General features: G+C 37.8%; 1 protein-coding gene across 1 annotated transcript; it reads left to right on the forward strand.

Annotated features, from left to right (window-relative positions):
• The first annotated feature begins 8,261 nt into the window (after nucleotides 1-8,261).
• On the forward strand, nucleotides 8,262-12,311 carry LOC109101366 (peripherin-2-like). The gene is made up of 3 exons (XM_042736333.1): nucleotides 8,262-9,234; nucleotides 10,116-10,362; nucleotides 11,091-12,311. Exons 1-3 carry the CDS (start codon nucleotides 8,654-8,656, stop codon nucleotides 11,289-11,291), a joined length of 1,029 nt encoding a protein of 342 aa, XP_042592267.1. The 5' UTR covers nucleotides 8,262-8,653; the 3' UTR covers nucleotides 11,292-12,311.
• Nucleotides 12,312-13,440: the final 1,129 nt, after the last annotated feature.

A 13,440-nucleotide genomic window follows, 5' to 3' on the forward strand; every position in this document is an offset into this window, starting at 1 on the left:
TGGAAATGCATGCAAATTAGTGCATATTTAATAAGATAGTTACCAATTTGCATATTTAAACCAATTTTAAGTAAGCATACAATAATAATAATAAATTGTGTAACTGGGGTACAGTTTTTACCATATTTACCCAGGGCTGTATTGCTGAAGTATGTAGTATGTGTACTATGCAACATAGTACATGGAACACCTGGATAACCTACTACAACCTAATATGCTAGTGCATATGTAAATATGCATATCTCAACCCCAGACTAAATCTGTTGTGCAACAGCGGACCTGAGCTACTGCCTACACAATTGAAAAACAGTTAGGTTTGCATCGCTACTTTCAGTTAGTTATTCCCTAACCCTGCCTTGTGCAAGCGTGACAGGTCTGAGATAAGACCGCTCAGCCCTGCTGCTCATTAGAGCTTATTAAAGAGCAGAGGTCAGCCCAGGGGAGTGAACGCATCATCAGAAATGCCCCTGTGCTCCTGCTGTCACAATGAAGCCTTTTTTCTCTTTATTAACCACTGTGCTGAATCCTCGCACACACAATTTTGTTGAGTTGGCTGAGCAAGTCTGTGCAATCCAAATGTGTGTGTGTGTGCGTGAAATGTTAGGATCAGCCAGGGGAGACAATACGGAAGGATGCTTTGGTGGGAATGATTTACCCATACCCATATTAATGATTTAATATGCAGAGCAAATCTTGGCTTCATACACTATACATCTTTATTTGATTAAAACAGGAGAAAAAACATACTCTGAGCACAATTTTATGGATCTATCATACTCTGTTATTCCACGCAATTCAACACCCTGCTTGTAGTAGAGACTCCATTTTTAGCTTTGTGATTCATTGGGGTCAAAGGTGCAAAGCCAAAGATCAAGAGTGGCCATGCTGTTTCCTGCCCAAGTAAAACCAGGCCAAAGCTCGCACAACAGGTTTAGGTCTCTTCTCAGATAAAGTCTGTCAGATTTATTGCTGCTCATTTTCACCTTCGCTCGAGGCCAAACCTTCAGCTGTAGAGTGCTATCTCTCATTTGGTTTCTCTTGAGGGAAGTTTTCAGTGCCTGCTCTCATCATTTCAGTCCACAATCTATTGCTTGTCTCATCTCTGCTCCTCTGCATCTCCTTCAAGTCTCGTTTGACTGCACACGGAATCTTGGAATGGAGACAAAGAATATAATCTGAGGCCCAAAGGTGGCTCCCCTTCCAAGGCCCCTTCTGGCAATTGAGATGTTATATTCTCGAAGCAGGAGTGTAACTCAGAATGTAACAAATCTCTTGGAAGGCACTCAAGTGCAACAGTCAGGTCTCCTTTCAGCTCAAGATAAGGAGTCTGGAAGCTAAAACAGACTGCTTTCCATTTTTTTTTCTCTAATATTTTAGGACTGATGTCTTCTTCTGTTATTCTCCATTTTCGTTCAAGCCTTTTCCCAGCCAGTGTTGCAGAACGTGTTGGACCTTCTACCATAGACTGCATTGCTAGCATCCATATCATATGGATAACAAAATACCAAGCTAAGTGATGAGATCTAATGCTAGATCTTTTGTTAGAATGAACTTTCTCAGACACTTTGACATGACTTTTAAGCAAAAGCTTTCAAGGTGATTATCAGTGAATGTATGAAGTCAGTTCTCCTTAAGTTTACATTGTGTGTAGTTTATCACAATAACTAGAAACATATATATATATATATATATATAATATATATATATATATATATATATATATATTTATGGCAACACCAAATAAGTTATATATATAATATATATATATATATAAATATATATATTTTGAAAAATTTATGTTTTGGTATAGACTACAGCTTTCCTGTGACTATAGAGTACAAGCATTTGGAGACTGGATAGACGGATGGATGGATGATTTATAAGTTAAAACCTAACCAACTTTTTTGTTAAAATGTTTTGTTTAAAACTAAAGGTTTTATTTCTTTCTTTGCAATAAATGTTACTTGCTTTGATACTGTTAGTCTCAGGAAATCAGTGAAGTTGTCCAGGTCACATTTCCCATCAACATCAAAAGAAAAAGCAGACAAGCATTATTAGTTTTGGCACTGTAATATTATTTTCATGACAATTTAAGGGTAAGTTCACTCAAAACTGAAAATTCTGTCATTAATTACTCACCCTCATGTCGTTCCAAACAAATAAGACCTTTGTTCATCTTCGGAACACAAATTAAGACATTTTTGAAATCCGAGAGCTTTCTGACCCTCCATAGACAGCAAGGTAACTACCATGGTCAAGGCACAGAAATGTAGTAAGGACAATATTTAAATAGTCCACGTGACATCAGTAATTCAACTGTAATTTTATAAAGCTACAAGAATACTTTTTGTGCACAAACAAAAAACAAAAATAATGACAATTTCTTCTCTTCCGGGACAGTCCTCCGCCATTATTGAGTACCACGACGATACCATTGCTGTCTATGGAGGGTCAGAAAGCTCTCGGATTTCATCAAAAATACCTTAATTTGGGTTTCAAAGATGAATTCAGGTCTTATAGGTTTGGAACGACATGAGGGTGAGTAATTACTATCCCTTTATGTATAAGTATCATGATAATATTTTATACTGCCTTTTTAAAGTTTTGCTAAAAAAAAAAAAATTTAGAATTAATACTGAGAATAATGAGAGTCACAAACAAACTCAAACTCACAACAAAAAGAAAAAAAAAAATCTTAATGGTCCTAAAATGGGCATAATTTTCTTTATGCAAAAGAAATTACCTGTAGGTTTCTCAAGATTCCATACAAGTGTTTCTGTTTCCTGCTCTTCATTCATGGTTTCTGCACTCCTTATAGACAGCCAACAATTCATTGAGTGATCCTACAAAGACGGGTTTGTGAGTGTCATGGATGGTATTAAAATCTGTTATATATGTTGTTGCAGCTGTATGGGAACAGCAGCAGGCTGCAGTGAGTCACTCTGTCTCTGATCAGGAAGGCAAGGAGGAATGTGCTCTGACCCTGTGTAGAAACATTTAATCCATCTTACAAGGAGATGTTTCATCATATAAACTGATTCTTTTGTATCTGTGCATCCTTAATTCTTGGAATGTGAATTTATAGAAGAGAGTTTTCACAAGTTTCACTAGATTTATGTGACCATATCCTAGTATATATGAGATGTGTATATATGTGGAGAATGTTTACTGTGGCAGGCCCCCAATAGCTGTCTCGAGAGTGATAGACAGTAAAGTGCAGGCCCCATTAACAGCTTTATTCCACCAACTTTTAGCCTGATATAAAACTGCCTGACAGTGCCCAGCTTCACACAGCACTTTTGGCCGCCTATTTGAGCAGTTCATTGTCAGAAACAAGGCGAGAGGTGTTCTCCATAACATGTCTTCTCCCTTTCCTTGAATCAACTTATTCTTGGCTCATCTTTGTTCACTGGCTCTCAGAGGCATTTTTCAAATCTATGTGCATTACAACTTATGGCATTTCAGAGTTTTTTCTTTTTCAATGTTCTACAATTGTTTAAAATTGCTTTAAAAGCAAATGTAAAAATAAAGGTCTAGGTATCGAATGTTACCCAAACCATGGACATATTATGGTGGCCCAATAGTACACAACACAACAAAATCACCACAACACAACAAATAGGACTAATTTTGTTGTTGTGCTAATTTCATTGTTTTGTGACTTGTTTCCATTGTGTTGTGGAGATTTTGTTGTGTTGCGGCTTGTTTCCGTAAATTTCAATGTGTTGTGGAGATTTTGTTATGTTGTGCACTACTGGGCCACTTTAACATATCCATCCTACAGCAAAAAAAAGAAGAAAAAAGAAAGAAAAACGTTTTGAAGTTTTCTGCCTATGAGATGTTTTCTACAGAAGTCACTTTCTTAGTCTCAACTGGTGATGTCCATCCCCCCACACAACCTCTTAACCTTCTAGGGTTAACTTAATGTCACTCACGCTGACATCAACTCGTCGACCCGGTGGATATTTACAAGCAGGGGTCACGAGAGGAATGAGCAGGCAGACCTTGAAACAGATTGACAGGCCAGAGTGACGATTCAATTTGTACCCGAGCGGCAGCCATGTTTGGACACATGGGCATCACTGCAAAGATATTCACATGCTCAGATACACACCCTGAGAAGCCCTTCTCACATGTACGCTCTGAGTCACGCAAAAGAAAAATCTACCTCTTTGCTGGACTGGCTGTTCGTTTGTTTTCACTGGACACAAATTTTCCCCAAATTGATGCAATTCTATTGATTAAATAATGGGCCGTTTCCTCCCATCAGACTGTCACTCTAAATGCTCCAGTCTTTCACATGTGTCAGCCAGTCTGGGGGAAGGACTGAGGGCTGGATGTCAATCTAGAACACAGATGCCTTTTTAACTCCTTATGTATTTCTCTTTCAGTGTAATATCTATCAAAGAATCTATTGTAAACATTAAAGTAGTAGTAAAAAGTTGTTTTTTTTCTTTTTAGGATCATAAAAAAATAACCTTTAAAGAGTCTGGAAGGTTAAAATGTCAAAATGCACATAAATTCAATGTCACAGTCGCCATCTAGTGGACATGAAAAATGTTATACACTATATACACTAAAACAAAACAAAAAGATAAAAGAAAAAATGCAGATACTTTTTTCTCAAGATATTTTAGTTGTATAAACAAATATAAAGTTAATAAAGTTATAGATAGTCAATTATTACCATAATCAATTGTTTTCATAGTTTTAATGAATTTGCTATTATTCTAAAATGTGAAACATCATAAAAGTTATTGTGTAACAACACATTTGGTTAGAGCGTATTAAATATATTACATAAATATTCTTTTTTTTTTTTTTTTAATCCTTACAAAACAGGAAAGCTCATTCTCACACGTAAGTATAGCCATGCAAACACAGTAGCAGATTTCAGCATGAGAGAAAAACAATCATGATACAGTGGTAGGCTGTGGGTTTATAGCAGAGGAAGAGGTGGTGAGGGAGGAAAGGGGCTGCAAGAATAGCTTCAATGCCTGTTGCAACGAACCAAACTACCAGCCTGTAAAAATAAATCACACATCTGCTTCCAATGAACCCCTGACATATTAATGCCCTTGTGCTTTTTATGAAATTCTTGTAATGTCCCCACTCCCCCCACCCCTCCCCTCCAGGTCCAGGGCACAATGTGCATGTGTCACCAATCCTTCTCTTCAGCTAACTCTGTCTGTTCATCATTATCTCCCTCTTTTTCGCTCTCTGTCATCAAGTTACTGATACAGAACTTTTATGTCTCTATTTTATCTATACATCTATCTATCGATCGATCTATCTATCTATCTATCTATCTATCTATCTATCTATCTATCTATCTATCTAGTATGTGTAAGAATAATAGGCAGTGTGGGCTGGCAGAAAAATATTTAAAAGCTCATGAAAGCAAGCTGTGTTGCCTTCATACATAAAAAAGGGCTTTCAATGCAGTGAGATAATGAGTAAACAGATTCTGCAGTCTGTTCTTAGCTCTCAGAATTATCTTCTGGACAGCAAGCCAGAGCAACATGTGGCCCTTGTTAAAAAATATATATCTAAATGAAACACAACAGCGGGAAAAAATGAAGCTGCTGCTCTTTGAAGTGAGCGTGAATCTGAACTCTGCAGCTAATTATCCACAGACAAACTGAAAGGCCCTGTTTATTTATCCGAGAAAGAACGGTGTCCTGCGAGGAAGAGGCATGTGCTCTTCCCTTTAGGGAAAGGCCATGTAGCACAGCTCAAAACTACTCAGATACAAACTTTTTTTTTTTTTTTTTTTTTTTTAATAATATTAAATTTTGTATTAATCGAGTAGCCTAAGGAATTGAACAATCAGACCAATACAAATGCCCAAAATGGTATTTCTCCATATTTTAAGTTTCATAATTTCTAAAACATTTTTTTTATGAATAACATCATGCAGAAACTTCTGTGTTCAATTTATGATGACAAATTGTATAACAGAGTTTTGAAACAGTATACAGAATTTGACAGTTTGAACTGATTCCCATTCTGTAAGTAATTAACCAACTCTACAAGCATTTTTGCTACTGAAATCGGAGATGTTATTAAAGCATTATTTATAACTGTCATGAAACTAAGCATTTAATGACACACATTTTGGAAAATTGATGGCCTAATTACAATCATTACAATGCTCAATCAAAATGCGGTTTTGTTATAATCTCTGTGAAAACAATGACTGGAGAAACGTTACTAGAACCTGCTGCACTGAAAAAGTAGTTGCAGACACTGCTGTGATCTATTGTGAGAGAAACTATTTCACAGCTTGCCACAAGGTGTCAGTAAAGTTCACTATGCACTATGCAAGGAATTGAGAAGAAGTTACAGCAATGTACAATTTAAAAGAAAGTGTGTTTTACACATTTGAAGGGGGCACTATTTGTACGCATAATTATCCCTTTAACAGTAATAATAAGGAACTCTCATTGTTAGAACAGCTCATGTGGTGATGGATGCCACACTGCATTGTCATGCTAACATTTCAGGTGAAGATAATGAGTTAATTATGTTGTCTTTCATTGCTGCCTTTGCCAAGTGCGATCCAAATGGCTACACTGACACGCAAGTGTCCTGCTACCTCCAAGGTGCCCACTTCATGGGTTCTGCCTTTCAGAGTGAGTAGGGCATAAGGATGCTCAATTCCGACTGGAATTTGCCCACTATACAAGAGGTTATCACATAAAGGAAAACATTTTATGCTGTTCGTTGGCATATATGTTGAGTTCAGAATGCCTCAGATTAACAACAGCCAACCAAAAGAGTCTCCCCGGCTCACCTACAGACAGGAATACACATGCACACTTTAGCCTCAATGTAACAAGCTACGCCTACATTTCAGTTGCTGAGGTAGAAACATTGCGTGCTATTCATCCAGTGCCTACGTGTCCCTCTAAATGGATTGGACAGTAAGTCACTCAAATACTATCTGTACTTCTAATCTTGTCACATGTGACCAATGCACGCTAATTACAGTGGTGATGCCCATCCTTTAGGTTCTCTTATAGACACAGCTGCAAGGCAACTCTGCAACTCAACAAATTAGCTCTTAGCCTAAAGTCAGGTCAACTGCTCTTACAAGAGACCCTACAAGAGACTTGGGGTCAATCCACCAAAAGTCTTAATCGTCAGTTACTGCCACTGAGCCAGAATGTTTAGGTATTTGATTAGGCTTACGCAAAGTGGCAAAGAACTTAAAGTTCACTACTAATTATAAGAGCTTGTGATTGCTTCAAATAGGGTTAGTTACAAGCACAGAACATTGATTTCCTCTTCACGGCAACTGTCAAATGAGCCGATTGCTCTTTGATGAAGTACATCAGATTGACTTGGGGGCAAAATCTGTCTGGATGGGTTTTACAACCGGAAGCTTCTGTCTTCCCATGAATTGGTGAGGAATAAAAATCAGCAAACTACTGACATCAATAATGTGGCTTGATCATCGTTCATCATGTAAAAATCACCTCTAAAGGTAGAAGGAATGCTTGTGTCCATAGCTTTAAAGTTTCTACGAGAGGCTTGACCAAGGATAAGGATTGTTCAATTACAATTCTGGGTGCTAAAAATCTTAGGAGACCTATACAACTTTGTGTGGAGTTAGGATAAACATTCGGATAAATGCATCAGTCAGGTTTACCTGGCCTGTCTTGAGGGCCAGGTAAATTCTTTGATACAATCTTCTACCCTGATCTCTACTACCCTTGCAATAGATTTGGTTAGCTTACATGCCCATTAAATGTGCCCCCTTTAGTATTTCAGCAAAGTGGATTTAAAAAATAAAATATGCATTTGATGATTAAATGTATGATTATTATTAAGTTTTAAAAGTTCTTCTAAAATAGTGGAAGAAATTACCTAGTGTAGACATGTGCAATGGGACTTTAGCAATGATGAGGTTAAAGCGTGAGTACTTACTTTAGTACTGAGTACAAGAGGAAATATGTATAAGAAGTGTAGACATGTCTAAATGTATTATTTGTGAAATGAGCAAACTAATATAATATACGCAGACCACCAACCCATGATGTAAATTCTTGTGAAATAAGACGACAATGGTTCGGTCTGAAGACTACCCAGAGATACCCCAGAGCCAGGCAATACCAGCAAGTAAAAGAGGAAACTGATGCTAAAGTGACTAACCAATTACAAAGTAATATAAAGGATTAGAGTCCTCAGCTCATCTGCAAATGGGATCAGCACTGATTAGTGGGTTTTAGGATGACGTAGAGGAACTTGATTCTACAATCACACAGCTCCTTAGCTGGCCACCCCCTTTTGCAGGGAAGGGAACCATCAGGAAAAGTCACGTAGCTCCCCAGCAGGTCCATTCGGGTGGATTTATGTGAAATCTCAGAGGAAACTGCCAACAGCATGGACTTTCTTGAATTGTGGGTGGTCAGAATGGATATGGAAAGGGGAATTCTTGCTACTGCACGTTCCACGCTTGATGACGGATTATTAAACTAAGCTTCTGGACTACGACGTTTCTGTTCAAGGTCTTCAAGAATTTCAACAAGGGAAAGACAAGCTGAATCATAGGACAACTTGAATCGTACCTCTGAAACAAAGGTAATCATACTAAAGAAGAATAACTCTGAATATATTGTTTTGACTCATTAATCACAGAGAACAAAAAATGGCTTTGATGCCTATAAAATTTGATTTGGCCAAGCGGGTCAAGCTGGCCCAAGGACTGTGGCTCCTGTACTGGCTCTGTGTCATGGCTGGGATCCTCATCTTCAGCATGGGGATTTTCTTCAAGATCGAGCTGCGCAAAAGAAGCGAAATGATGGATAACAACGAGAGCCATTTTGTGCCCAACCTGCTCATTCTTGTGGGACTTGTGGCCTGTGTTATCAACGCTTTTGGGGGCAAAGTGTGCCATGACGCCCTTGACACAATCAAGTTCACCAAGTGGAAACCAATGTTGAAGACCTACATGAGTGGATGTGTGGTTTTCTGCATCGCCCTTTTTGTCACAGCTCTGCTGTGTTTCTTGATGCAGATCTCTCTTCATTTCACCCTGACTGAAGGCCTGAAGAATGGAATGAAGTACTACAAAGATACAGACACGCCAGGACGATGCTTCATGAAGAGAACCCTAGATATGACCCAGATTGAGTTCCGCTGCTGTGGCAACAACAACTACAAGGACTGGTTTGAGATCCAGTGGATTAGCAACCGCTACCTGGACTTTAGCAATGATGAGGTTAAAGCGTGAGTACTGACTTTAGTACTGAGTACAAGTGGAAATGTGTATAAGAAGTGGGATCTAAGTGGAAGAGATTCTGGCTAATTTAAATACATTTTCTCTTTCATCTGTTGGCTTGTGACATGAATTTCAGCGATTCATTACAGCAAAATGTGTAAAATATTAACTGTTACCATACATGTAGTCAAATTCTAAAGTTATCAGTCATCAAACATCATTAGGGCGAAGTAATGAAGCCTGATATTCAATGGGGTTTAAGGAAGTTTAAGCTTAATTAAGAAAGTAAGGCACCTAAACGACTAGAGATCAGTTGATGCATATTTTACTCTGCTATTCAGGAAGTGTAGCCCAAAAGACACTTTATTATGCAATAATTTATGATAACCAAGAAAAAAAAAAATAACACAAATGTTCTAATGAAACAATGTTTTCAATGCCTTAAAGCAGACCCCCTGAAAACTGTTATGTTGAATGCAAGTGGAATCAAATTTCAGACTTTGTTTTGAGAGATTCCTAAGTAGATTACTGGCTGGTGGGTTTTATAAAGAGGGAATGGGTTAAAGGGGGCACATGGGTCCATGGATTAGATAACCTGTCAGGATCCTATTCCCAAGTCCTTTAAACCTTACCTTCTGCACCAGTCATAGCATTGTGCATCTATTACCTCCCATAGAGTTGGCCTCAATGTTTACCTCCTATCTAATTAAAAAGAGGTGTTGTTCTTATTATCAAAATGGAGTCCTGAAGTTAATATGTATATACAAATTTGTTGAGTTATGTTTCTAAGCCTGCCACTTCTGATATCTTAATTGCCACAACTAAGAATATGTCCCAGTCAATATAATTAAAATATCTGCCTGACAGTTCAATCTTTGCAATTTCTTAGCCGTGTCCAGAGCAACGTGGAAGGCAAATACTTGATGGAAAGCGTTCCCTTCAGCTGTTGCAACCCTGGCTCTCCTCGTCCTTGTATCCAACATCACCTGACCAACAACTCCGCTCACTACAGCTACGACCACCACACTGAGGACCTAAATATCTGGACCAGAGGCTGCCGTGAGGCCCTGGTGTCCTACTATGGGGGCATGATGAACAGTATTGGTGCTTTTGTGCTGCTGTTCATTATTATGAAGGTGGGTGCGGGAGAGGGAATGGAATCCAAAGTTGAACACAGCCACAGTACCTCATGGCATTTGACTTTGTCATTAGATTATACTCTTGGTGGGTAATGAGTGTGCTGCTAGATTATAAAGTGAGCCACTAGATTATAAGGTCAGTTGGTTCGTAAAGAGTAATATAAATAGGTCTGAAAGAATCAGATTAATTATCTGCTTAATTGATTTGATTAACACTTTGCGTTGATGGCATGATGAGATATAGGTGACAAGCAAGTGTGAAGTTGACAAATAACATGCACTTGGCATATTCACATTTTCCTTTTACAGAACTTGTCTACATTACTACTACCTCCAAATATACTGAAACTATATATTCATGCATACACAGTTTAGTAGATGGGCACAGCAAACAGTTATTGATCGCATAATGGGACACAACACCTAATGTGCAAAAAAAGTAGTTCAAGAGGGTTAACCTTAGCTTGAACCGAAGGCCTAAGTCCTAAGATCTTGTTGCCAAACTGGATATTTCCTGGAACTCATGTGGGTCAAAACATCAGAAGCACACAACAATGATGCTGTATTAAGCATGTGTGGAATTTCCAAACATTCATTAACCAAAGAAAACCCTCATGTGGGCATATATATTCCAAAGATGTAATCACTTCCAAACGGAAACATATATTTGTGAAGCATGTTTAGTTCAACTGTGAAATTAAGTTCATCTGATTTTTTTGCTACAGGCTGTCGTGACTGTTGGCTTGCAGTACCTGAGCACCTCACTGGAAACCCTGGCAGACCCAGAGAATCCTGAAAGCGAAAGTGAAGGATGGCTGCTGGAAAAGAGTGTGAAGGAGACACTTTCTGACATCATGACGAAGATCACGTCGCTGTTTAAAGGCAACCAGGTACAGGAGGGAGATGCAGAAGCGGCTCCCACATAAAGCTGAGAGTCATGGCCCCTCCCTCCCCATCATATCTGTGGCCACTCCCACCTTTGGAAGAAGGAATGCATGAAAGGTTGATTAAAATGTTCTCTCTTAATAATATAGGTGTATATGCATACATATGGGATCAGTACACCTACATTTGAACGAGATTCCAATTGATGTGAATGTACACACTACAATGTAAATACAAATAAAATTTAAGTTTATTTTTTAATATTTTAAGAATGAAATATATCTGTAAATGTTCTGATATTATAATCTAACCATATCTGATATTCCGACCAAATAAGCCTCCACGTCCATCTGTAGCAGTATAAAGTTAGATCCTTATATTTCCAGGTTATTGGTTAAGCGGATGTTTAACCCGACAGCCTCACACATGCAATAACGCATTTCACCATAAAGCCATCAGGCGCTATTAAATCACTTTTCAGTAAGAAATCACTTTTCTTGAAGGGGTCACACGGCAGCTTTTTAACCGGCAGCTGAGGAAAATGTGTTTTTGTAAACGTTCAGTCACCTCCCAGACCTTAAAGGGATGGAAACAGTGGCACATCTTGCTTTTAACACAACACTGCCTTTAACAGGCCTTAGGTTGTCTGACGATTTTCAAAAGCATGTTGATGGTAATCTACTGGAGAGCAGAACTCTGTAACAACAGAATATTGTATTCAACATGTTCACCATTAATGTGTGTAGTTCTCGGGTTAAATATCTGCCTCATAAACAGGCTTTGTGCTTCAACTTCTGTGCTCTGTTGGGCATACAGTTGTGGGACAATTAACTTGTAAAAGATTTTAGTCAGTTGTGTGTGATTTGTTAATCTAAGTCAGACAACCCAATCAGTTGTATTCTTTCTTTCTTCTTTTTTTTCATATCATTTGTGTGAATTTTTAATTTTCACAGGCAACTCTTTCTGTATGTTTGACCTTAACTTTGCAGTAATGTCAGTTTTTGTGGATTGAGTGGATCATGTAGGAAACTCCATTTGTGAGATAAAGATGTTTAATTAGATTCAGTGTTAGTTATTTCTCTCTCTCTATATGTATATATATAAATATGTACTCACGGTTCCTAACACATACCTTGCCCTGAACAGACTCTTGGTTTCTGTTTTACTGGCATTTACTTTGGTGTTTAAAAGACTTAAAAGACTATTTAAAAGATTTAAATATGAGGGGTGGATGTGGGGTAAGGTAATAAGTGGCTGTAGAGCTGGTCACAGGTGAAAGATGTTTGGACAGCAGAGGCCCAGCGGGACACAGCTTTACCTGATTGGATGAAGAGAAGGAAATGGATTTCTCTAAATGAGGCTTTTGTCCTGCTCAGAACAGCTGAATATCCATCCTTAGAACACCTTTGGATAAAAAAAAAAAAAAAACATTAACACAAATGTTTTTCAACATTAATATTTCAGTTAATAAGTATAAATATGTATAAGGGAAAATGTATTATTTGGAAACATTCTGTTTGATGAAGTGCAGAATGATACACTACAGTCACTGCTTTTCAATGACCTCTTCACATTTCTATATTTTGAGAGCGTAGGGAGACTGACACGATTACATCATTCGCAGTTCTTCATGGGAAAGGGCGTTCCCTGCAGAGCTCTTTTGGCACAATTTTTTTTTTACCATGACACTCAGATTGGTGGAAATTTCTGTAAAGCAACATTTATATATTGTATTATTTAACATAACCAATTCCACCGTTAAACAACTCTTAAAAAGTGACAGATGTCTTCAACAAATGCATATGTCAGCATCTTTAAAGGGATAGTTCACCCCAAAATGGAAATTTTGTAGTCATTTACTTACCCTCATGTTGTTCCAAACCTGTATGAGTTTCTTTCTTATGTTGAACATAAAAGTTATTTTAAAGAATGCTGGCAATCAAACAGTTTCCCACTGACCTCCAAAGTATTTATTTCCCTACTATGGAAGTCAGTGGGGACCAACAACTGTTTGGTTCTTCAGAATTGTTCAAAATATCTTCTTTTGTGTAGAAATATAATATAAGAATAATAAAAGAAAGAAACTTTATACTGGTTTGGAACAAGAGGAGGGTGAGTAAATGATGACAACATTTTCATTTTTGGGTAAACTAATATTCCTCTCATTAAAATTCTTAAAACATTATTTTC

Source organism: Cyprinus carpio, chromosome B13, assembly GCF_018340385.1.
Source record: "Cyprinus carpio isolate SPL01 chromosome B13, ASM1834038v1, whole genome shotgun sequence".
In the NCBI taxonomy this organism is placed as follows: Eukaryota; Metazoa; Chordata; class Actinopteri; order Cypriniformes; family Cyprinidae; genus Cyprinus; species Cyprinus carpio.

Bases quoted from the DNA above. Each gene is read 5' to 3' on its own strand.
- LOC109101366 (XM_042736333.1), top strand. From the start codon at position 8,654: ATGGCTTTGATGCCTATAAAATTTGATTTGGCCAAGCGGGTCAAGCTG. The intron at 9,235-10,115 runs GTGAGTACTGAC...GCAATTTCTTAG, and splicing joins AGCAATGATGAGGTTAAAGC to CCGTGTCCAGAGCAACGTGG. The intron at 10,363-11,090 runs GTGGGTGCGGGA...TTTTTGCTACAG, and splicing joins TGCTGTTCATTATTATGAAG to GCTGTCGTGACTGTTGGCTT.